Here is a 23,448-nt window from a genome sequence, read left to right on the forward strand (position 1 = left end):
ACCAAAATATTTTTCATGCTGTGCGACTCCATTCTCTGTTTATCTTCTTGATTAACACCTGTATTTTGTTAAAAAGTAATAAAACAATCAGAAATATGTAACTATATATTTTTCGTGCCGTGATTGATTGGATTCCTGGCAGAGGAATTGAGGCGCTGGCGCGTGGCATGGAGTACAGCGACATCATGGGACAATGGTGCTCCGACGAGACCCCTGCCCCCATTATTACTCCGTTTGCTCCACGGGTAGTAAAAATTGAATTTGTGTTGTACCGTAAAAATCATATATGTGGTGTTTTGCCATCCCGTTTTACTATAATTCATCCATAGATTTGGCTGCAATAGGCTGAAATAGCGGTAATTCATCTCTTGTTTGGGTATTATTTTTGGCAGAACTAATTTTAAGATATAAAGAAACTGACTTAAAAGAAATAATTTTAACAACTAAGAACGGTATTTTTAAAATAACAGTGGTAATAATTTTTTAAACTTCACAACTGTCACCTAAACATATTGTACAAAACATACATGATACTATAAGAGCAAAGCATTGTCTACCTAACCATGCTTGATGTGCATCCAGTACACCACTACAGATCAACCAAATTAAATAAAATAATTGTGTTTAAAAAGTGTTGACGCGAGAGATCGACACACCGAGCTCGAGAGCATCGTTTGCCAAGCTCAGACTGCAAATGCTTTGTTGGGTATAAGTGAACTTGGGGAGAAAAAGTGGTACATGGAAACAAATATAAGTGCGGACAACTGCGGCAGGGGGCAGGCAACCAACACTGCTCGCGCAGGCGGGTGCAACGCGGGCTGCCGCGAAGCCCGCAAATCACTCGCGGTGCTGTGCGGTAGACCTGGGCAAACGTCGGGTCGGATCGGATTCGGGTCGGGTCAAGGTCGGGTCACGAGTCGCATAGGACGGCCCGCGCCCGACCCGTACCTATCACCGGGTCGGGTCGGGTTGGCCCGTGCACCCTGTGCGGGCGTGTCGGGTCGGGTTTTTTTCGGGTTGGGTCGGGTTTTTTGGCCTTTGGGTCGGGTTTTTCGGGTTGGGTCGGGTTTTGGGTCAAAAATCACGGCCCGTGCCCGTCCCGTTGATTGTTGCGGGTCAAAAAATACGGCCCGCGCCCACCCGCCACGTAGCTCGGGTCGGGTCGGGTTGGGTTTTTTTCGGGCGGGTTGGGTTGGGTTGTTCGGGTCGGGTGACCCATACCCAGGTCTACTGTGCGGGCAGCCGCATGTGTCCGCATAATTTGTTGCGGCTGATGCGGACGCGGGGCGGGCAGCCGCAAACCGCCCTGCTTGCATTAACGGAGCATCGGTGGGTCGTGGCTAGGGGTGGAATCGAGCCGAGCCTCGACTTTTTTCAAGCTTTCTTCGAAATCAATATATTCGTATTTATTATAGTCTCCCGCGTTGTTTGATATGCAACTTCAAATCGAGCATAACGAGCCGAGCCGAGCCGAGCCTGCCAAAATTGACTTTTGTTCCAAATCAACTAATCTTTATTTAAAAAAAAAACGAATGTAATCGGAGCAATTTTGAAACGAGCCACCAAGCCAGCTTAACGAGCTTTTTTTTTTCCGGCCCTAGTCGTGGCCCCATTGCAGCCGGGATCGATTCTCGCGGTCAGTCACTAGCACGCAAAGCTAGCGAGGACGCCTGTTCGATGGTGACGACGAGGTCTGCAGAAAATCTATGGCTTTATTCCGTCCCATATTTCTCTCGCTCGTCAGAGGCATCCAACTCACTGCACAAAAAATGCTAGCACATGGGTGTCGCTCTGTGGGTTACAGCCGGTGACATTTCAGAGGTGGGACTAAAACTGAGACCGAACGGACGATTCTTATGAAATGAAAATAACTTTTGTTTGGATTTGAATGTTTTTTAAAGGGTTTGGATTTTGGATTCGAAATCTGAAAAGGAAACAATGCCCTCTATTTCGGTCCACAATGACACAAGTGGGCCCGTTTCGGGCATTAAGGCTTTTTTGGCAGGGCTCTACTTCGGATGGGCTATATACAACTAACTGATGTCTTGCGCGCATCCAGGGAGGAACACCGAGGCCCGTTCCGTTGTTGGGCTGGTTAGAACTGAGCCCATCCTATGGGCTGGGCCTGAGAGAGGGCGGGCCACATTTCACGCACAGCCGCCCACCAACGCCCAGCCCTTTCTTCTTTTTCGATCGCGCACACGAGGCGAGTCAGGTGACGCGAGGGCTGGACGGAGAAGGGGCCGCGTCGCAGCTCGCAACAACACGGCAGCGAAACCAAGCCAGAGCCATGGCGGCGAACCACGGCTTCCGCCGCCTCGCCTCCGCGTCCGCCTCAGCTCTCTCCCGTCGGTCCCCGCCTCCTAGTCCCGCGCCAGCCCTCCTCCTCCGCCTCGCGCTCTCCAGCTCCGCGCCCTCCGCGACGGATCCGCCGGCGGCGCCAGCGCCGGAGGCCGCCGGGAAGGGGGAGGGAGAGGAAGCAGCAGGAGAGAAGGTCGCTGCCGACGCCAGCGAAGGGAAGGAGGAGGAGGACGACGACGGTGGCGTGCACGTGAACAAGGCCACTGGCGAGATCGGCGGCCCGCGCGGGCCCGAGCCCACGCGGTACGGCGACTGGGAGCGCGGCGGCCGCTGCTCCGATTTCTGAGCTGCTCCTGCTCCGCCGCTAACCGCGAGGTGAGGCCGGCAATGGGATCGTGTGTATTATGCTGTTGAATCCGTTCCGTGATGCCATCCGTGGTAGTAATCTGTGCAAGGGCGGTGTGATATATACTGTTAAAAATGCATTTTGCTTTGTTCTCTTGGGAATAAAATTGAGTTGAAAGTACTCGATTCAGAATGTTCAGACTTCGTAGCATCTCTATGATCTTTAGTACTTGCGTTGCTGCCTAGATTCTCCAATTTCATGCTGCTAGAGTGAACACATGCGGTTATTTGGTTGTTGCATTCTTATTACATGTGTGTTTGGCATTTATGAAAACAGAACAATGGAGTGCAGAGCAGGTCACAGTGGCTTATTGAATCTGAAATGAGGGACGCATAACAGAATTGTATTTCTAGTCGTGCTCGTCTCTACTGATTTCGCATTGAGCTCTCGTATTCATAAAAGCTGAGGGTTACGGTTTGTTTCCTTTTGGAGCAAATTGGGGTTGCTCCTTGTAGTGTCTTTCAGACTGTAGTGGTAATATGCACTGATGTATTATTTGGGATCATTCGTCGGTTGAGTATCGTGCTGTGCTGTGTGCTCTCTGCAATTGCAAATCTTGATCAAAGGGTCGGCCGTGATACTGAGATATCACATTTCAGAGTTTCCTCATATATTTGTATTTTGAAATTTTTTATGCCCGTGTGGTGTGTAGCCTGAACCATGAGTCCATGAGTGTCCTTGGCTCCTTAGTCCTTAGTCCATGAGGCCAACAAGTGATTCAGGTAGATCAGTAGATAGTTATTAAGAGTTCAAAGACTGCTGCTAACTAGCTCAATAGCTCATCATGGCCTCATGCTCTAATACTAAACAGCATGATCATTTTCACTTGAACAGACGTAGCCATGTTAGTCATTGTTTATTATACCAAGTACCAACTTGACTATTGCAGGTGTGTATATCTAGTTCATTAGTATGCTGGTGATATGTGCCCTCAATTATCTACCTAGTTGACATAGCCGTTTACGCGGCGTGACCTGAGTGCGTTGTCTTGAGCAGGTTGTGGGTGAGTTGGGCTCCGCGCCATGCCGAGATCGCGTCTCAAGTACCCGTCCTATAAAACTGAATCTTTGTTTATCTCTTGGAACTTGGAAGTGCTGTGTGCAGGTTTTGGGGAAATTTTGAGTGCAAATGATTTGTGTGGTGCAAACATGAAACCATAGCCATCTAAATTCAGATCTAGATAGCGGCCCTTCTCCAGACATGCGAGATCCTCTCAAGCATTTCTGATTAAAAAAAACAGAGGTTTCAACTGGTTTTGTGCAAGGAGTTCAGGTCAATGTGGGGATCATGCATCTTGATAAGAACAAGTTTGTTGTTTGCACCTTTGTCCTTGGCACCAAATAGAGCATTTACACTCAAAATTCGCTGAAATACAGAGTGCTGAATCGGAGACTCTTAACCTGGTGGCCAAGTTCCCCACTGATACTCCCAATAAATCTACACTATAATAATCCAGGTGTACTACTGAGTTAACGGCATACATGCCTCTCTCTCATTTTTCTATGGTTAGTTTAGTAGATCTTCCAGCCCCTAAAACTAAAAATGGAAGCTTTTTATCCGTTGCTATTTGTGCTAAGATAACAGATGTACTCGACATTGCGTCCTGCCATCCCATAGCATTGCCTTGAGAAACAAATGATTTTTTTTGAAATAAAGGAAACAAATGATTTCCGTTCCAATTACAGGAAAGAATTCAAAGCCGGCAAAAACTAACTGGCGAGCCCGAGGGAAACATTCCTTTTGTAGCCCTGCCGGCCATCTCACCAGTCACTATAAACAGGATCTCTTACGCTCTGTGCTCATCGCATCCTCGTCGGCGACTGCGTAGCATCTCAGCACGCAAGCACGCAACTCCGATGGCGCCAGCCCTGTACGCGTCGCCGGCGATCATGGCCGCCGCCGCGGCGCTCCTCGCCGTCCTCGCCGCGGCGCGGGACCACGACGCCTGCGAGACGGCGCAGCAGGCCTTCAGCGAGTGCGTGCCGTACGTGGTCGGGCAGGCGCCCGCGGCGTCGCCCAACTGCTGCACGGGCCTCGGCGACCTCAGGGACATGGGCGGCGGCGCTGCGGCGCGCGCTCTGCGCCTGCGTCCTGTCGGAGGTGAGGGCCGCCGGCGAGATGGACCCCCGCCGCGCCGCCGGGCTCGCGGCCGCGTGCAAGGTCCACGTCGGCTTCATCCCGACCAAGCCCGGCTTCGACTGCTCAGCGTAAGGGCGTCACGGTGTGCCTGCTGTGATTACCCGTTGTGTTTGGACGCAAACGATTAGTGTCTCTTCTCTATTTGGTGCAGGGTTCCGTGAGGAGATCGAGGATGTACGGTTCAACGAAGAACAAAACAACAGAGGAGATGGCATGAGAGACAGAGAGAGAGAATGACAATGCTGTGTCGATCTGGTTGTTTTAGAATGAAGATCACTTTGTGTTTTGCCACGTCATTTCAATGTTGCTTCATGTGAAATGTGCTTTCGAGCGCCAACCTATCCTGCCTTTTCTTTTCTGCGAATGTTAACTGCACTTTTTATTATTTGAAACAGAATCGACAGAAGAGCTGCCTGTGGTAGTGTCGTATTAATAACAAAAAAGAAAGCCAGGAGAACATTAACTGCACTTGCCCATGTGCTTTTTTTATCTATTTATTTTTCTAGACACGCTTCTTGCCGGGCTCTATTTGGACGAGAGTAGCGCAACGAGGGAATCTTCAATGCATAGAGTACTAAACGAAATTTATTTGCAAATTTTTTTCACGGATGAGTGTAATTTTTTGCGACGAATTTAATGATAGTAATTAATCGACGATTGGCTACAGTGATGCTATAGAAACCATCCTCTAATCGTGCAGTCAAAGGCCTCATTAAATTTGTCTCGCGAAGTAGCGCAGGGGTTGTGGAGTTAGTTTTGCAAACTGGCTTTATTTAGTACCAGTAATTATTGATCAAAATTTGTGCTACTCATGCTACAGACTAAACCAAACAAGCCCAATTTCTTGGATAGAACATAGAAGAAAAGAAAAGGCTACAGTTCAACAACTTCATATAGGACATCACGAAGGTTGTGTGCTTGTTTGGTTGCAGTCCCGAGCCAGGCAGCGATCCTGGCTCCAGGCCGACGAAATCAAGCGCCCGGATGCGTCCTCATCAGCTCTGCTCTGCTTCTGCATGACAAGTCGACAATGCTCCTCTAGTCAAAAGGCCGTTGCACGTTGTGGGTGGGTCCTGTTACCGCCCTGAGGAATTTCTACTTCTTCCTCCCCAAGCCCATGTGAGCCGTGACGGATAGGGAGGGGAAGGTCAACGGTCAGCGCAGCGGGCATCGCCGTCGCCTGGCTGCCTGGCTGGCTATATCTCCCTGCTCAGGCCTCTCGCATTGGGTAGCTAGCGAGCAAGGTCACGGCAGCCTCCACCATCTCTCCCCCCTCCCTCTCTCGTCTCGTCGGATCGGAGAAGATGAAGATGAAGCACCTGGTGGAGGTGGAGCCGGCGACGGAGACCGCCAGGCCGGCGTACCGGAACGCGCGGGCCAAGGACGGCCTCCTGCAGCCCCCGCCGGGGCTCCACAGCTGCTGGGACATCTTCCGGTGAGTGAATGATGGATCGCCGATCGATCGGCATCCAGCAGCTCTTCGCCGCTCTCTCGGCGTTAGTTGCCAATCGATCTCCTCCTCAGCTCGCCGGCCGGCGAACCAATTTTACGCCGGAATCCACTCCGGCGGGCCGTGCGTGCGTGAGGAGTCCTGCTTGGTTGATCAATCGCGATGCGGATCGATCATCTTGTTTGCGCCGACCAGACCCATGCCATGCGCATGTCAATCTCCATTGTTGGTCTTGGTTGCTGATCGGGTTCTGATCGGTTCTGACTTGGCGGCGTGCAGGACGGCCGTGGAGAAGTACCCCAACAACCCGATGCTCGGTCGCTGGAGCGTCGTCGACGGCAAGGTAGCCAGGTAGGAACGAAGCATGATGAGCAGCTTCCCGTTTCACATTTCTTTCTGACCGTTTGCTTCGCGCTCTAGAAGGATAAGCTGTAGCTATCTAGCAAGTACCACCAGCCTTATTCGATTGGAAGATTAAAAGAAACTTATCACCGAAAGTTACATCCTCCATTTAGTACACTAGTCAAACACGGGAAAATGGACAGTCCTCTATGCAGACGAATGGGTCGATGGTGGTAGTTCCGTACATGTCATGGCATAGAAGAACAAGTCAATAGTACTCATATCTGATGTCAAAACCGAGAAAGTAAACAAATATAGTGTGAATAGTTTACTGTAAAAGTATACCTTTGAATTTCTTTAAAAACGATGGGCTCAAATTAAAACTGATGCGGTGGTTTCTGAAACTAATGACTGCAGGCAGGTGAGTACACCTGGGTGACTTACAAGGAAGTCTACGATGTCGTGCTGAAGCTTGCAGCCTCCATCAGCAAGTCAGGAACCAAGCAGGTAATTAACACGCTATTGCATGTTCTCATCCATTATCTCTGCACAGCGAGTCAAGCGATGCACTTGCGCACACAGCAGCGACGCTCACATCTGGTTATTAGCATGACTGCTGTGTGATGAGCTGCCGAGTGCCAGCCCAAGTCCAAGCTGTTCGATGCCGTTGGGCGTTGCAGTAGTGGTGGCTCGTCACCATCAACTCTGCAGGCAGTACATGGAATTGTTTACAGGTGATGGACGGCTTCAAAGGTCTGAGTTGGTGAAAAGTTTGGATTTGGATATGGATACTTTAGCACATTTCGTTGTTATTTGATAATTAATGTCTAATCATAGATTAATTAGGTTAAAAGATTCTTCTCATCCTTGTCGTGGCTCTAGGAGGAGGGCCACAGCCGGGTGGCGTAGTGCACCCGCCTAATCCCTAAGGATGGTTGCTCGGGGAAGTGCAAGCTATAACTTAGATCTACTTCGTGAAGCAAGCACACAAGAACATACGAGATTTTAGAGTGGTTCGGGCCGCCGGAGCGTAATACCCTACGTCCACTGAGAGTTGTATAGCTCTTGTGTTTGAGGATTAGTCCAGCCTCTGCCTCTCAGTCCCTCCCAGACTTGAGTCCTTCTCTAACGGACGTCTCCCTTTTATAGCGCAAGGGAGGCGCGTACACAGGTGTTTGACCTCGACATGTGGGCCCAACGAGGATGTATAGTATACCACAAAATAGACATCAATGGTGCTACAGTGTTGATGATCTCTTTGTCGGATACGCTTCATCACCCTGTAGACTCTCTGATCGAGGGGGTCTTCACCTGTCCCATCGGCGAGGCACCCGTTGAGACAGTGTAGGTTGCGGCGTAGACTGTTGGGTCTACCGCGTAGGCGTTATGATACTCCGTCGCCGAGCTATCGTGTCTAACTGGCGTTGCAGTCTGACCCGCGTGGCGTGGGCGGCGCTAGAGGCTGCACTGTGCGCCTTGGTAACGCGCGGTCAATGGTACAGTCTGGCAAAAGTCACCTCGGGCTCTGCTGTGGCAGAGCGCACTTACGTCTCCCGCATTGAATGCGGTAGGTGGGCGAGTTTTCCCGGGAAAGCTTCGCGGCCGCGCCACGTGCCTTCGCCTGCGGACACGTGGCGGCTCCGGACCCCCCCAGGCGGGGCGTCTGTTTCCTCCCCGCTGAGGGGTCCGGATAGTATATGGGGGCCCGAGACCCCGTGGGGGTCTGGGTCCCTAGCAAGAGACGGGTCCGGGGCCGTTGTCAGGGTGAGATGGAGCCGGACCCTAGGGGTCCGGCCGCTTAGCCCCTTAGGGCGTAGTTACGGATATCTACGCGAGTATTGACACAGCAAAAGGGGTACCCTAGTCCAGAGGTACCGACAATGGCCCCCGGGCCCACCTCGGGGGAGGTACGAACCCACAGGTGGGGCCATTATCGTGATGTGTTCTGGCGCAACTTGACTGTGTTGGCGTGCTCATGTCGCGAGCGGGTGCTCCGGACCCCCCTAAAGGCCGTAGCACATATTGCCAGGTTCAGGTATAGAGCCCTCTCCGCAGGACGGCGAAGGTGCAGACTTAGGGTACGGAATCAAGTAAAGTGGCTGCACGGACCTCGAACCTCCTAGGGAGCAAGCACCACTTCCCCGGACCCGGCTCCAGGCGACCGTGGCGAACGGCTCCGCCGGAGCGGGCCACCGAAGTGGACTTGAGCGACCGTGGCGAGCGGTCTCCGCCGGAGCGGGCCACCGGAGTGGACTTGGAGCGACCGTGGCGAGCGGTCTCCGCCGGAGCGGGCCACCGGAGTGGACTTGGAGCGACCGTGGCGAGCGGTCTCCGCCGGAGCGGGCCACCGGAGTGGACTTGGAGCGACCGTGGCGAGCGGTCTCCGCCGGAGCGGGCCACCGGAGTGGACTTGGAGCGACCGTGGCGAGCGGTCTCCGCCGGAGCGGGCCACCGGAGTGGACTTGGAGCGACCGTGGCGAGCGGTCTCCGCCGGAGCGGGCCACCGGAGTGGACTTGGAACGACCGTGGCGAGCGGTCTCCGCCGGAGCGGGCCACCGAAGTGGACTTGGAACGACCGTGGCGAGCGGTCTCCGCCGGAGCGGGCCACCGGAGTGGACTTGGAGCGACCGTGGCGAGCGGTCTCCGCCGGAGCGGGCCACCGGAGTGGACTTGGAACGACCGTGGCGAGCGGTCTCCCGCCGGAGCGGGCCACCGGAGTGGACTTTGAGCGACCGTGGCGAGCGGTCTCCACCGGAGCGGGCCACCGGAGTGGACTTGGAAGGACCGTGGCGAACGGTCTCCGCCGGAGCGGGCCACCGGAGTGGACTTGGAACGACCGTGGCGAGCGGTCTCCGCCGGAGCGGGCAACCGGAGTGGACTTTGAGCGACCGTGGCGAGCGGTCTCCACCGGAGCGGGCCACCGGAGTGGACTTGGAAGGACCGTGGCGAACGGTCTCCGCCGGAGCGGGCCACCGGAGTGGACTTGGAACGACCGTGGCGAGCGGTCTCCGCCGGAGCGGGCCACCGGAGTGGACTTTGAGCGACCGTGGCGAGCGGTCTCCGCGCGGAGCGGGCCACCGGAGTGGACTTTGGGCTGTTGCCATCGTTCCACCGAGATACGTTACCGGACCTCGCGGTGGGGCAAAGGAAACCATGCCTTATGCTAGAAACGAGTCCGGACCTCTAGGCACGGCAGCCTCGGGTACTAGGGTACTCGTAACAGGGCAGTGAAGTGCGTAGGCTTAGGGTTCATTACTAGGCTAAGCGGCTACGCAGAACTCCTCCACCCCAGGATACAAGCACCACTTCTCAGGGATAGGTCTCTAGGAGTTCGGACCGCCTTCCAGCTAGAAGGGGTGTCCCAACCTGACCACAAGCCAGCAACTCAATTTGGATCATTAGCAACAAAAGAAAAAACTCCGTACGGGAGAAAGAAACATGCAAGATGAACGGACAAGTGCTATTAGGTTAATGTAAAGATAGGACTGAGAAAGCAAATCTCCTTCATTACTTGATTCGTGGTGTACATCAGAGGTCGGGATTACGATGGCGGACCTCTACCGCTCTGGACCACTTGCTGGTGTCGCCTGTTTGTGCGATGAAGCCAGAGGTCGGGTTTACAAGGGCGAACATTTACCGCTCTGGACCACACGTAGGCACCATATCATTACAAAGGAGAAACTAACTCAATCCTATCTAGTGGTAACCTACAGCCGTCGCTCCGTAAGGCATGTACGTTCCTGTCCGGAGTGGAACTGCCACCTTGGAGGTTCTTCTCAGCCGTCGGAGGCGAAGGCGTCCTGGATGTGCTTGTACAGCATCATCCAGCATCACCTCGGGAGCTTGTAGGGCTCTTCCCAGCACAAGAATTGTCCCACGCTCAGATAGCATGGGAACAAATTCTTTGGCTTTGAATGGGAGTGGCCCTGCCGTTGCCAGCTGCCGACGGAAGCCAGCCCGATGGCCGCTCTCAATGTGCTGAAGCTGGCTTGCTGCCCCGTCGTAGCGGAAGGACGGGTACTCGTTTGGACGAGCACGGAGCGTGGAGAAGGGCGGTCGTTCACCGGCTCCTCCTCGGCGCCGGCACAGGGCCCCCGCGCCTCGCAGCGGAGGTCGAGGCCTGTCTGCAGCAGCACCGAGAGAGGCCTGAGCCAGACTGGGGAGAAGACGACCGTCAACTTCCCCCGAGCCATGGCCATCGTCTCCAGGCTCCATCTTGAGAGGAAGCCTTGAACCGACGCCATGCCGCCGCAGGGGAACCCTGGTGGTTGCTTGAGAGGAAACCTTCAACCGACACTGGGGTGTCGCAGGGTGACGCGCAGCAGGCATCGCCCCTGCGCGCCACCGTTCCGGCTCTGAGGTGTCTTAGGGGCGACGCACAGCAGGCGCCGCTACCGTGCGCCACCGCACCGAGGGCACTGCCACCTCGGTGTCGGGGCATGCGGCATAGGCGACGCCGTGCCTCTCTTCATCTTCTCGTCGTCGTTGCAGAGGATGAGCTCAACCTCAGAAACCAGGAGGTGAGCTTAGATCTGGCCAACGCTTACGCGATCCCCACGGACGGCGCCAGATGTCGTGGCTCTAGGAGGAGGGCCACAGCCGGGTGGCGTAGTGCACCCGCCTAATCCCTAAAGGTGGTTACTCGGGGAAGTGTAAGCTATACCTTAGATCTACTTCGTGAAGCAAGCACACAAGAACACACGGGGTTTTAGAGTGGTTCGGGCCGCCGGAGCGTAATACCCTACGTCAACTGAGAGTTGTATAGCTCTTGTGTTTGAGGATGAGTCCAGTCTCTGCCTCTCAGTCCCTCCCAGACTTGAGTCCTTCTCTAACGGGCGTCTCCATTTTATAGCGCAAGGGAGGCGCGTACACAGGTGTTGGACCTTGACATGTGGGCCCAACGAGGATGTATAGTATACCACAAAATAGACATCAATGATGCTATAGTGGTTGAGGATCTCTTCGTTGGATACGCTTCATCACCTTGTAGAATCTCTGATCGAGGGGGGTCTTCACCTGTCCCATCGGTGAGGCACCCGTTGAGGTGGTGTAGGTTGCGGCGTAGACTGTTGGGTCTACCGCGTAGGTGTTATGATACTCCGTCGCCGAGCTGTCGTGTCTAACTGGCGTTGCAGTCTGACACGCGTGGCGTGGGCGGCGCCAGAGGCTGCACTGTGCGCCTTGGTAACGCGCGGTCAATGGTACAGTCTAGCAAAAGTCACCTCGGGCTCTGCTGTGGCAGAGCGTACTTACGTCTCCCGCATTGAATGCGGTAGGTGGGCGAGTCTTCCCGGAAAAGCTTCGCGGCCGCGCCACGTGCCTACGCCTGCGGACACGTGGCGGCTCCGGACCCCCCTAGGCAGGGCGTCTGTTTCCTCCCCGCTGAGGGGTCCGAATAGTATATGGGGGCCCGAGACCCCGTGGGGGGTCCGGGTCCCCCGGCTGTTCTGGCTGAGTGTTCCCTTCTCCGGGACACGTGGCGTCACCGGACCCTTCCCTAGCCAGGGACGGGTCCGGGGCCGTTGTCCGGGGGAGATGGAGCCGGACCCCTTAGGGCGTAGTTACGGATATATATGCGAGTCTTGACACAGCAAGAGGGGGTACCCTAGTCTAGATGTACCGACAATCCTAATCAGTTAAATTGTACAATTAGTTATTTTTACTGATTGCATTTAATGCTCCATGCATGTGTCCGAAGATTTGATGTGACGAGTACTATAGAAAGTTTTTTTAGACTAAACGCCCCCTTAGGTGACTCAGTTGATAAATGATAAGGCAGCCTCGAACTGTTGTCCAAGTTCGTCGGAGATGTCAGAGCTCATAAAGTCATTTCTACCTTGCTGAGATCACGACGAAATGAACCTGTATCGCACCAGCGATTAGCAAATTCCGACGCTCTTTGGTACAGAGTTACAGTTTACTATAATCTCCATCAGGTTGACGTACGGGGCACGTGCGTGAGCTAGCTGACTTGTGTGCTTGTTCCGTGGCTGAGAAAGTCCATTCTTAGAGCAACTTAAGTGGAGTTACTAAATTTTATTTAGTCACCTATTTTTCAAAATTAGTCACTCAAAATGTAGTCTCTACTCCACCAACACCAACTAAATAGACTAAAATGAAAAAAAATGATGAAGCCTATTTTTGGTAGCCTAAGGAGCAGGTGACTAAATTGAGGAGGTAGGAGAGAAAATTTAGTCACCCTCTTATTTTAGTCACCCAAATAAAAACTCTGCTGGAGATGAAAATTTGAGTAAAATGACTAAAATGTGGATTTATTCACTCAAATAGAAGCCCTACTAGAGATGCTTCCGTGAGCAAGCTGGCGTATCGATCTCATCCCTTTCTTAATCTGTTCGGCCGGAGATATCATATTGCAAGTAGTGGCAAATCAGATTGTACCAGTCGCTCCATGATCCTTTCAAATCACACTAGAATCCAGAACTTGATCCCGTCAAATGTAGTTTTGTATCTCTGAAGTGGTTTACCAATTTGTCCAGGGTGAATGCTGCGGCATATACGGCGCGAACTGCCCGGAATGGATCATCAGCATGGAGGTAATAACCACATGCATTTTTTTTTACTTTTTCTTCTTTTTTTTTTCTTCCTGCAGCGACTGAAAAGTTTTTTTTTACATAAAACCTAGCTGGCTTCTTACTTTATTTGTTCAATCTTGTTTCTGAAGGCTTGCAATGCGCTTGGGGTTTGCTGCGTGCCGCTCTACGATTCCCTCGGTAAAAATGCTCACTGGCAGATTAACTGGACGACAAAATCATTAGCAAATTAAGATGAGGCTGCGACTTATTAATTGTCAGTTGCGAGTACTAAACGTCTGGTCCGATGCGACCCTCTGTGCGCAGGTGCTGGGGCAGTAGAGTTTATCATATGCCATGCCGAAATCCAGGTCGTATTTGTGGAGGAGGAGAAGATCGCAGAGGTAGGGGCAGTTTGCACCATCATACATCACTTGTTCAACAACTAATGCCTGTGTCTCGTTTCGAATCTAAAACCTTATATTGACATGGATTTACATTTTTCTGAAAGCATCTTCAAACTACTTTTACTTCAAAATTTAATTTAATTTAATTTGATATTTTTAGATTTAGATTTTTTTTTTGCTTCGAGAGGGAAACAATGTTTTGAGCTGTTATATGGTGGAAAATGTGACGTACTTCTGTTCGGATCAGCCCAAAATGAGCCCAACAAAAACGATCCAGGTTATATGCCTCGGCTGGTCGGGCCGAAATTAGATGGCCCAACAAAAGCTTTAGCCTTATGCCGCTGATCAGGCCGTGATTAGTGTCGGGCGGCGCCGCCGTGAGCCCGACCCGCCACCACCATTTGCTTTGTTCCGGTGGTTTGCCGGCCGGTTGCCGTGCCGCCCTTCGCATCGGCTCCCCGCCGCCATGATGGTGCCGCAGGAGTCTGCTCTGTCCTGCGAGGAAGGCAAGCTCTGCCTACCGGCGGTCTCCGCGATGGCGAATCCTCCCGGTCGATGAACTGAAGCGTCGGGGTGAACTCTGGTTTCCAGCTGTTGGTTTTGCCCCGTTCCTACTCCGATAGGCGATAGCCGAATAGCCCAACCTACAGATCGAAACATGGATTCGCGAAATTTGTTTCGAGGAAATGTGCCTGACTGGCTGCCTGTAGTATAGTGATTGTTGCAGTGTAGTACTATTATTTTCTAGACTAGCTCTGTAGTTGCTTTATACGTATTTGACAGTTGTTTGTTAATTCTTGTAATGGTGACAGCTCCTGAAAACTTGCCATGTCACTTCAAAGTATCTGCAAAGTGAGTTCCCCCATAACATGATGTTGATTTATCTTATAACTAGCATAATGTTATTGGTTAGATAGTTAATCAATGTGGGCATAATATGATTTTGCTTTTACTTTATTTTCCAGCAATCATAAGCTTTGGAGGAGTCACTAATGACCATAAAGAGGAAGCTAAAAACCATGGCTTGTCCATTTTCTCCTGGGAGGAATTCCTGATCACGGTAAGCATCAGGCTTCTTTAGTCTATGTTGTAGATTACTGAGGTGTCCCAGTAGAGCCTTATGGTTTGTTTGGATACTTTATTTGACAAAAATCGGTTTCCATTAGATCACCATTTTCACTAGCCGTCAGAAACATTTCTTTATACATGAGTATAAAGCCTGGATAAGGATTCCTGTTCTTCCAAAGACTAAAAAAAAAGGAGTTAAAAACGGTTCCTAGCTGTTTTATGTAAAATTAGGTGATGAAAATGTAGAACCCACCCTCTGCCAAACAAGGTACCCATTAAGCGGGATCCTAACTAACAAATCAGAACCAATTTTCCTAGAACTGAGAAAAACACATTTATTTAATCTGATCTATAGACTCTTGTTCCAAAGAATCACTTAATAAGTGCCTCAGGGCACATTTTTTTCTATTTAAAAATTTTGATATTAGTTTCAACAAACTGTAAAAAAAAGTTATTTACCTTATTTAAACCTGAATCATGGATGAATAATTTCATATGTACTAAAGCCTAAAGGTATGTGCAAACAAGTGATTTTTGAAGAACCACATCCCGAATAGTGAGTGGAAACTCAACATATCAGCGAAAAAATAAACTACATGCCAAGAGCAAAGACTAGCATGTAATCATAGTAGCAAACATTTTTCAAATTTGTGTAGGTACATCGTATCTTTCACATAATGCTTATACATATTTATGCTTTTATTTTACCAAGAACTCCCTAGTACCTACTTAATCCTTATTGAAAAGGCCCATACTAATTTTATTCAACTCGTGTTACATAGTGTAATGTGCAGCGTCCATAATTTTACCATCATGTTGTACTATGTAAAGGTAAATTTTATCTTGACTCCTTGAATGCTTATAGGGTGGCTCTCATCAAGTTGATCTGCCTGAAAAGAAGAGATCTGACATCTGTACCATAATGTACACAAGTGGCACAACAGGAGACCCTAAAGGAGTTATGTTATCAAATGAAAGCCTTCTTGTAAACGTTGTGGGTCCTGATTCTGTCCTTCAGTATATTGGTGAAGTTGTAAGTACATAACTGAAAACTTTCATTGTGAAAGAATTCATGGTGTGTTCCTGCATACAATTCATGTTGTTTTCTCTCACTCTCTTATTGCAGTTTGATCAAGATGATGTTTATTTGTCATATCTTCCACTAGCTCATGTCTTTGATAGAATGTTTGAGGAAGTGTTCATTTACCATGGATCAAAAATTGGATTTTGGCGTGGGGACGTGGGGTATGATTCTTGAGTTCTCTTGTCGACCTTTAGGAAAAATGCATATTGATATCAGTGTTATGCATTTGTAGGATGTCAAACTATTGGTTGATGACATTGCAGCACTGAAACCAACAGTATTCTGTGCTGTTCCACGTGTACTTGACAGGATATATTCAGGTAAGTTCCAGATGTCGAGAGTTAACACTGTATATTTACCTATTCAATTGTTTTGTCAATGTTCTAGTTGATCATATATTGTCTATCAAATAAACTGGATTATAATATTTTCTAGGAATAAAATATCTCTTTAATTGACTCGACTCAATACCCTGATATATCTGGGCCTGACAGTATGTGATGTCAACATGTTTGTACTACAGTTTTCTTATGGTTTCCTAATGTCGAAAGACATTCATAAAATTCATGCTACAGTTGATTTATAATAGCCATAAACTCCAACATTGGCTGCAGTAGACCATTTTAGGTTGATAATGAGTTTACTTGTAGCAGAGACAGTTGCAGCTGTTATGGATATCATACTTGAATATCCGTCAGAATTATATTTCCAGTTTAAAAACTGATAAGCATTAATCATTCAACTATTGAAGTCCTAAGGTCACAGGTAATTTATGCCTGTGCTTGCTCCATCCTATTGAATTAACTAATGTTTGATGCATTTATTATGTTTACGTAGGTTTTACAGCCAAGATTTCCGCTGGTGGTATACTGAAGAAAACTTTATTCAACATTGCTTACAAGATGTAAGTTTGCATATAATTAGTACTGACACTGCTATTTATTTTGTGAGGACCACTCAAAGCTTGCTGGATGGCCACTTAATATCTTATAGTGTTCCTCTTATGTTCTTTCATATTCATTGTGTTTAATTTTAACCGTGGTCATGCCTTTGCGCGTTCAACAAACTTTGTTACATGCATGATACAATTTCTGAGTTACTATAAATTAGCATATCATCAGGAAACTGGGCAGCATGAGGAAAGGAGTTAAACATGAGAAAGCAGCTCCATTCTTTGATAAATTAGTTTTCAACAAGGTACAAGTTGATAATTCAAATAGAAACCTTTTAGTAACTCATCAGACGTAATTGAAAATGTTTGATGCAGCTTTGACAGTACATTGATATTCTAACTCAGTTCTTATCTTTAAGGTGAAAGAAGGGCTTGGTGGAAGATTAAGAGTTATTTTGTCTGGTGGCGCCCCTCTGGCTGTACCTGTGGAAGAATTTTTGAGGGTTGTGACGTGTGCTTATGTTGTTCAGGGCTATGGTATGCATCTTTCAGTTTTCAGTTTCTTTACTTAGTTAAATACCTGAGGATATGTTTGCTTGGTACAAATTGATGCTTTTAGATAAAACTATTCACGTTTTGATGTTTAGGACTGACGGAAACTTGTGTGGGCTCTATAGTTTCAATACCAAATGAATTCTCCATGGTTGGGACTGTTGGTCCACCAGTCCAACATGTAGATGTACGCCTCGAGTCAGTTCCAGAGATGGGTTATGATGCTTTGTCTAGCATTCCACGTGGAGAGATATGCATAAGGGGTAGTGTGCTATTCTCTGGATATTACAAAAGAGATGACCTTGCACAGGAAGTCATGATTGACGGATGGTTTCACACAGGTTAGTTATTTCCATAACCTCAATATAATGTGTCAGTTAACATTCTTACGCAGCTGGATATCATGAGCTTTTCTTTTAGATAATGCTTCTAAGTAAAACATCATTTGTTATGCAGGAGATGTTGGTGAGTGGCAACCAGATGGGTCCTTGAAAGTCATTGATAGAAAGAAGAATATATTCAAGCTTTCTCAGGGAGAATATGTTGCAGTGGAAAATCTAGAGAATGTGTATGGTGTTCTTCAGGAGATAGATTCGGTAAATAAGATACTCAATCTCCCAAAAAGGCACCATCCTATTTGTTTCAACTACATGATGAAATTTACATCCTCATTTGCTTATTATGTTTTGTGGCATTTGCTGAAAACTGGCAATGTCATCTGATTTGGAAATTTCTGGAAACTACTAAAGGGTGTTGTTGTTTGGTCAGAATAAGCTCATTATAAGGCGAATAGTTGTTGATGCACACACTGATTACGAATAAGTTTTTATTTATTATAAATATTCAATATTTCGGCATTGCTCCATAATGCTTAAATGAAATTATACTGAAATACAGTCCTACAACAGTAGCTTGTTAGAGCATCCAAGTCAAATGGAGTTATATTGTTCCAAAGTTGTGAAGCGGGAAATTAATTCTCTTGTGTGCCTGCCCCCCATGGTCTTTTGCTTTCAACCATTTGATAGACATCAAAGGAGTAATTTATTCTTCGGTATCTCTTGTATCCACTTTGCCATATGCCCCACTTTTTATGATTCTATTAATCTATTTCAGATATGGGTATACGGGAATAGTTTTGAATCTTATCTTGTTGCCGTGGTCAATCCGAACCAACAAGTTCTTGAGCATTGGGCTGAACAAAACGGTATTACTGGAAGTTTTGCTGAACTATGCAAAAATTCAAGAGCTAAAGAACATATTCTCTCAGAACTAACAAAGATTGCGAAGGAAAAGAAGGTAAACTATCCTGATTATGATCAGTACTAATGTTTGATGCATCTAGATTTCTAATATGCAGACAGTATTTTAGATGATTGGCGTGTAATTTTTGCCTTGACAGCTGAAAGGCTTTGAATTCATAAAAGCTATACATCTCGACCCGTTACCGTTTGATATCGAGCGCGACCTCATCACCCCAACATACAAGAAGAAACGGCCAAAGATGCTCAAGTACTACCAGGTTAGATGCCGTCTCTAATTGTTCCACATCCCAAATTTAGATTCACGTCTTGTTTCTTAATTTATAGTCTTCTGGTTCATGTAAGACAAATCTCTACCCGCTTGCTAGGCGCTAATTATTTTTGTTTAACATTTTTCAGGGGGAGATTGATGCACTCTACAAGGGCTTGAAGTAAGGCGGCGACATTGCTAGGCTGTCGATGGCTTTCATGTGGTCCACCAATTTGCATTCATGTTATTTCAGCAGTGTATTTCTGGTTATATGGAATAACATCCATGTGTTGTGTTTGTGTGTACATGTAAACCATACAAGACTATGCATTTTATACGCTTGGAACGAGTACAGTTGAATGTTTTTTTTGAATTACTTTGATTCTTCTCTGATTGTCGATCGCTTTACATTTCGACACAATTTTTAGTGCCATGACCCTAGTTGAGTTGATGATCATTTGGTCCATGGGAATCAGTTTCTAGCACTTTTTGTTTCCAATTGGGCCAGGCTAAACCCGGGCTCCTCAAGAAGTCCTGGACCGAGTTCTCAAAGGGAAGGGGAAAAAAACCTGGGCTGTGAATCCGAGCCGCAGGCTCAAAATTTAATGGGACAGATTATAGGGCCTGCTCGCTTAGCGTTTTGGGCTGCTGCTGCAGCCCAGCCAATCGGCTGCACAGGAGTTTTTTTATTTTTTATTTTTTTATTTTTCAAAAATATATACCGCAATTTTTTTTGCAGACCTGGCCTCCTGTCGCCAGTTCAACTGGCGGTAAGAGCATACCGCCGGATGAACCGGCGATAGAGATGCTATAGCGATGTTATCGCCGGTTCATCCGACGAAATGTCATTTGACCTGGACAACTCACTTTTAAAAAATCATAACTTATTTATATGAACTTGGATGGAGATAAACTTTATATGAAAATTGTAGATCTCGACGAGATATACAACTTTGTAGTTCAAAAGTTTTTCATTTGGAGCAATCTTGGTGCTCAAATAATCGATACAAATTTCAGATCTAAAATTTAAATTTTAGTCTGAACACTGGACAGCACACCTTCAAAAAATCATAATTAATTTATATGAACTCGTATGGAGATAAACTTTATACATAAATTATAGAAATCAACAAGATCTACAAGTTTGTAGTTCAAAATTATTTTATTCGAAGCCATCTTGGTGCTCAAATAATTGTCACAAGCTTCAGATCCAAAAATAAATTTTAGATCTGGAACATTTATGGATTATTTGAGCATCAAGATAGCTCCAAATGAAAAAAGTTTGAACTATAAAGTTGTAGATCTCGTCGAGAGCTATAATTTTCATATAAAATTTATCTCTATCCGAGTTCATATAAGTTAGTTATGATTTTTTGAAAGTAAGCTACCCAGGTCAAAAAATATTCCGCTGGATGAATTGGCGATAACATCGCTACAGTACCCCTATCGCCGGTTCATCCGGCGGTATGCCCTTATATCGTCAGTTGAACTGGCGACGGGAGGGAAGATCTGCAATTTTTTTGCAGTATATATTTTTGAAAAATCGAAAAATAAATAATATATATAAAAAAAAACTCGGCTGCACAGACCTAACGACGCACGTTTTACAGAACGGCCCCCGGCAAGAACTCAACCATCGCAAGGAACCCCCCAACTCCTTCCCCTAATCATATCGAGTCCCCTCGTCTTCTTCCCCAAATCGCATCTGTTGGCCGTCTCCCGTCTTCCCCAACCTAGCAGCCAAACCCTAGGTAGGGCACGATGCTGGGCGGCCTGTACGGCGACCTCCCGCCGCCGTCGTCGGCCGGCGACGACGACAAGGCCTCCTCGGCCTCCGTCTGGTCCAGCGCCACCAAGATGGCGCCGCCCACCCTCCGCAAGCCGTCAACCACCTTCGCCCCGCCCCCCTCGCTCCTCCGCAACCAGCACCTGCGCCCGCCCAAGGCCGCCTCCGCATCCGCCTCAGCGGCTCCCGCCACGGCTGCCCCCGTCGTGGCCGCCGAGCCCGCCCCCGCGCCGTCCTTCCAGCCGGCGTTCGTGGCCGTCCAGTCCACCGTGCTGGAGGAGTACGACCCCGCCAGGCCCAACGACTACGAGGACTACCGCAAGGACAAGCTCCGGCGGGCCAAGGAGGCCGAGCTGAGCAAGGAGCTCGAGCGCCGCCGCCGCGAGGAGCAGGAGCGGGAGAGGGAGCGCGAGCAGCGGGAGAGGGAGGCCCGCGAGCGCGAGGAGAGGGACTACCAGTCCAGGGCATCCTCCCTCAACATATCCGGCGAGGAGGCGTGGAAGCGGAGGGCGGCGATGAGCGGTGGCACCGGAGCTGCTGCTGCGCAGAGGACCCCCTCGTCCCCGCCGCACGGGGATGGGTTTGCCATCGGGAGCTCATCTTCCGCTGGGTTGGGCCTGGGCGCCGGCGGACAGATGACTGCTGCCCAGCGGATGATGGCGAAGATGGGGTGGAAGGAAGGTCAAGGGCTTGGCAAGCAAGAGCAGGGGATCACTGCTCCTCTTGTGGCCAAGAAGACTGATAGGAGGGGAGGGGTTATTGTTGATGAGAGCAGTTCGAAGCCACCAGAAAAGAAGCCGAAATCCGTCAACTTTGATGGGCCACCGACACGAGTTCTGCTGCTCCGCAACATGGTAAATGCCTTTTTCAGGAGTGCTGCATCGATTCCACCATAGGCTACGTTTTTGTTAATGTTTAAAATTTTGTATGAATTTTAACTAGCATGATGCATAGGGGAATCGTTTCCAAGGATTTATATGTGCTGGTCCTGGAATTATTATGCAAACTTCTAAGAATGAATTAGCTTAGCAATTTATATATCACCTCAATTTATATATTACCTTTACTACTGCCTGCCTGTAGTCTCATAATTTACTATGCTCAAGTATATCACTATCCCTTCCCTTATCTTCGGCAAGAATTGAATTTGTCGATATTGTAGGTTGGTAAGTTTGTAGTTGAGAACTCGGTTTTTAAAAAATATTTAACATAGTCTTAACTACATGATTTGCTTGTCCTCTTAGCTTATGAATGCAACCAAGAGTAGCAATGTAACATACCAGGCTTATATGCGATTTCATCTGCACGGCTTCTCCAAACTTTTTTCTTTACAGTGATGATTATTTAGACACATTATTGGGATTTTAGTTGAACTTAATCCAAAGTTTCAGATACAATTTGAGATCCCCAAAGGAAGAACATCTAGCATGTGATTAATTCTATGTAGGATTTTGATTGTAGCACTGCAATACTCCAATCTGATATTTGGATTTGGCAATTGTCATGAAATCTGATTTACGTGATTGTCTGATTGAGGCTAGTTCTGGAATGACTTCATTACCCAGCTCTTATACGCAGTGCTCGCTCAAGATCATGGTAAACAAATTGATTAATCAGATAATAAATATTTGATTCTACATGATTGGTAGATTTCTATCTTGTTGTAACCCTAAAAGAAGCCTGACAAAATACTCATGAAGTTATATTGTTGAACTGTATGTCTGTTTTAACTGTGTGAGTCCTTGTTTCCAGACACAGCTTAAATTAGTCTGAGGAATGTTTTATGACCGGTAGAGGGATGATTCATTAAAGTCTGAATTGTTATTCATTTCCACTTATTCATTTCCACAATTCCACTTACTTTGGAGGGACTGGATTGTTCAGCAAGGACACATCACCGCTTAAACAAAACGCAAACCATTCTTATGCATGAGTGTGAAACATGTGCAGGTTGGTCCTGGTGAGGTTGATGACGAGCTGGAAGATGAGGTGGCATCTGAGTGTGCCAAGTTTGGGACAGTGACTCGTGTGCTGATATTTGAGATCACACAGACAGACTTCCCAGCTGAGGAGGCTGTGAGGATATTCATACAGTTTGAGCGAGCAGAAGAAGCAACAAAGGCGATGATTGATCTGCAAGGGCGGTTCTTTGGTGGGCGTGTGGTGCAGGCATCCTTCTTTGACGAGGAAAGGTTTGGGAGGAACGAACTTGCTCCTATGCCAGGGGAAGTACCAGGGTTCTTTGATTAAAGAAAGGAAGTGCTGATGCGGTATTAGATCAGAGGCTCACAATTCTTTCTTCCCCCCAAGACGGATGGAGCATAAAGTTGGATAGTTGTAGTTTTGCTGTAGCTAGTACAGAGATGTACGCGAACTATTTTTTATACAAGCTGTTGCGTTTTTTGTGTGTCATCGGCTACTGAACTACCCGTGTGTTTATACATGACCTTTTTGACAGCTTTCTCGTGCTTTATAGTGCAGTTATCATGGTTTTGATCTTCTTGAAACGCAGAAATCTCACATCTTCGTGGTACTTTCAGTAGGCCGCTGTGCTGGTGGAGATGTAATTGTAGACTCTTTACTATATATTTTCAATCTGAAATGCATCGCTGGTATTCTGCAGAGCATGAAAAGGATCCCCATTTCGTGCGGCCGACCTGTTTCTGTCTCCTGCCAGGTCGGCAGTCAGCGCTTCAGGCTCTGTGTCGGCAAGGCACGAAACATTCCTATTCCCACAGAAAATTTGGATTGTTCGTCGTAGAATCCCTACCTGTTCTCGCACGAGAATTGTTTGAATCGTTCCACCAAGATATGCATCGAATCACAAGAAGGCGAGTCATGCTCATCCGAGGTAAGAGTGCAAGACACGTTTGTTTGATCGACCCATGTCCACTCTGAATTTCTGCACAAAGCAATGTTAAAAAAAAAGAATTTCTGCACAAAGCTCCTGCTGGGAAGGGAAGGAATCGTATTCGGCACTAC

General features: G+C 48.1%; 3 protein-coding genes across 4 annotated transcripts; all 3 read left to right on the forward strand.

Annotated features, from left to right (window-relative positions):
* Positions 1 to 2,201: 2,201 nt before the first annotated feature.
* Positions 2,202 to 4,106, forward strand: LOC120669601. 2 transcript variants are annotated; one of them, XM_039949392.1, is made up of 2 exons: positions 2,202 to 2,676; positions 3,704 to 4,106. In XM_039949392.1, the coding sequence occupies exon 1, from the start codon at positions 2,291 to 2,293 to the stop codon at positions 2,645 to 2,647; it is 357 nt and encodes a 118-aa protein (XP_039805326.1). In that variant the 5' UTR covers positions 2,202 to 2,290; the 3' UTR covers positions 2,648 to 2,676; positions 3,704 to 4,106. The 2 variants fall into 2 exon arrangements, with proteins under 2 accessions (XP_039805326.1, XP_039805327.1); XM_039949393.1 differs by lacking the exon at positions 3,704 to 4,106 and adding an exon at positions 2,984 to 3,651.
* A 1,876-nt stretch (positions 4,107 to 5,982) lies between these two features.
* On the forward strand, positions 5,983 to 19,056 carry LOC120669597 (long chain acyl-CoA synthetase 4-like). Its single transcript, XM_039949389.1, has 19 exons — positions 5,983 to 6,281; positions 6,576 to 6,639; positions 7,056 to 7,145; positions 13,136 to 13,192; positions 13,321 to 13,369; positions 13,496 to 13,572; positions 14,388 to 14,427; positions 14,541 to 14,635; positions 15,509 to 15,676; positions 15,770 to 15,880; positions 15,960 to 16,047; positions 16,565 to 16,631; positions 16,849 to 16,924; positions 17,039 to 17,156; positions 17,267 to 17,512; positions 17,628 to 17,767; positions 18,285 to 18,467; positions 18,571 to 18,690; positions 18,830 to 19,056. The coding sequence occupies exons 1-19, from the start codon at positions 6,151 to 6,153 to the stop codon at positions 18,863 to 18,865; spliced, it is 1,956 nt and encodes a 651-aa protein (XP_039805323.1). The 5' UTR covers positions 5,983 to 6,150; the 3' UTR covers positions 18,866 to 19,056.
* A 1,307-nt stretch (positions 19,057 to 20,363) lies between these two features.
* Positions 20,364 to 22,973, forward strand: LOC120669599 (DNA-damage-repair/toleration protein DRT111, chloroplastic-like). The gene is made up of 2 exons (XM_039949390.1): positions 20,364 to 21,320; positions 22,417 to 22,973. The coding sequence occupies exons 1-2, from the start codon at positions 20,442 to 20,444 to the stop codon at positions 22,714 to 22,716; spliced, it is 1,179 nt and encodes a 392-aa protein (XP_039805324.1). The 5' UTR covers positions 20,364 to 20,441; the 3' UTR covers positions 22,717 to 22,973.
* Positions 22,974 to 23,448: the final 475 nt, after the last annotated feature.

This window comes from Panicum virgatum, chromosome 4N, assembly GCF_016808335.1.
Source record: "Panicum virgatum strain AP13 chromosome 4N, P.virgatum_v5, whole genome shotgun sequence".
NCBI classification, from domain to species: domain Eukaryota; kingdom Viridiplantae; phylum Streptophyta; class Magnoliopsida; order Poales; family Poaceae; genus Panicum; species Panicum virgatum.

What these genes read in the sequence shown, in the direction of transcription:
- LOC120669601 (XM_039949392.1), top strand. Translation starts at nt 2,291, where the DNA reads ATGGCGGCGAACCACGGCTTCCGCCGCCTCGCCTCCGCGTCCGCCTCA.
- LOC120669597 (XM_039949389.1), top strand. Translation starts at nt 6,151, where the DNA reads ATGAAGATGAAGCACCTGGTGGAGGTGGAGCCGGCGACGGAGACCGCC. An exon ending in AGCTGCTGGGACATCTTCCG is followed by an intron (nt 6,282 to 6,575) that starts GTGAGTGAATGA and finishes GGCGGCGTGCAG; the next exon opens with GACGGCCGTGGAGAAGTACC. An exon ending in AGGAGGAGAAGATCGCAGAG is followed by an intron (nt 13,573 to 14,387) that starts GTAGGGGCAGTT and finishes TAATGGTGACAG; the next exon opens with CTCCTGAAAACTTGCCATGT.
- LOC120669599 (XM_039949390.1), top strand. Translation starts at nt 20,442, where the DNA reads ATGCTGGGCGGCCTGTACGGCGACCTCCCGCCGCCGTCGTCGGCCGGC. An exon ending in TTCTGCTGCTCCGCAACATG is followed by an intron (nt 21,321 to 22,416) that starts GTAAATGCCTTT and finishes AAACATGTGCAG; the next exon opens with GTTGGTCCTGGTGAGGTTGA.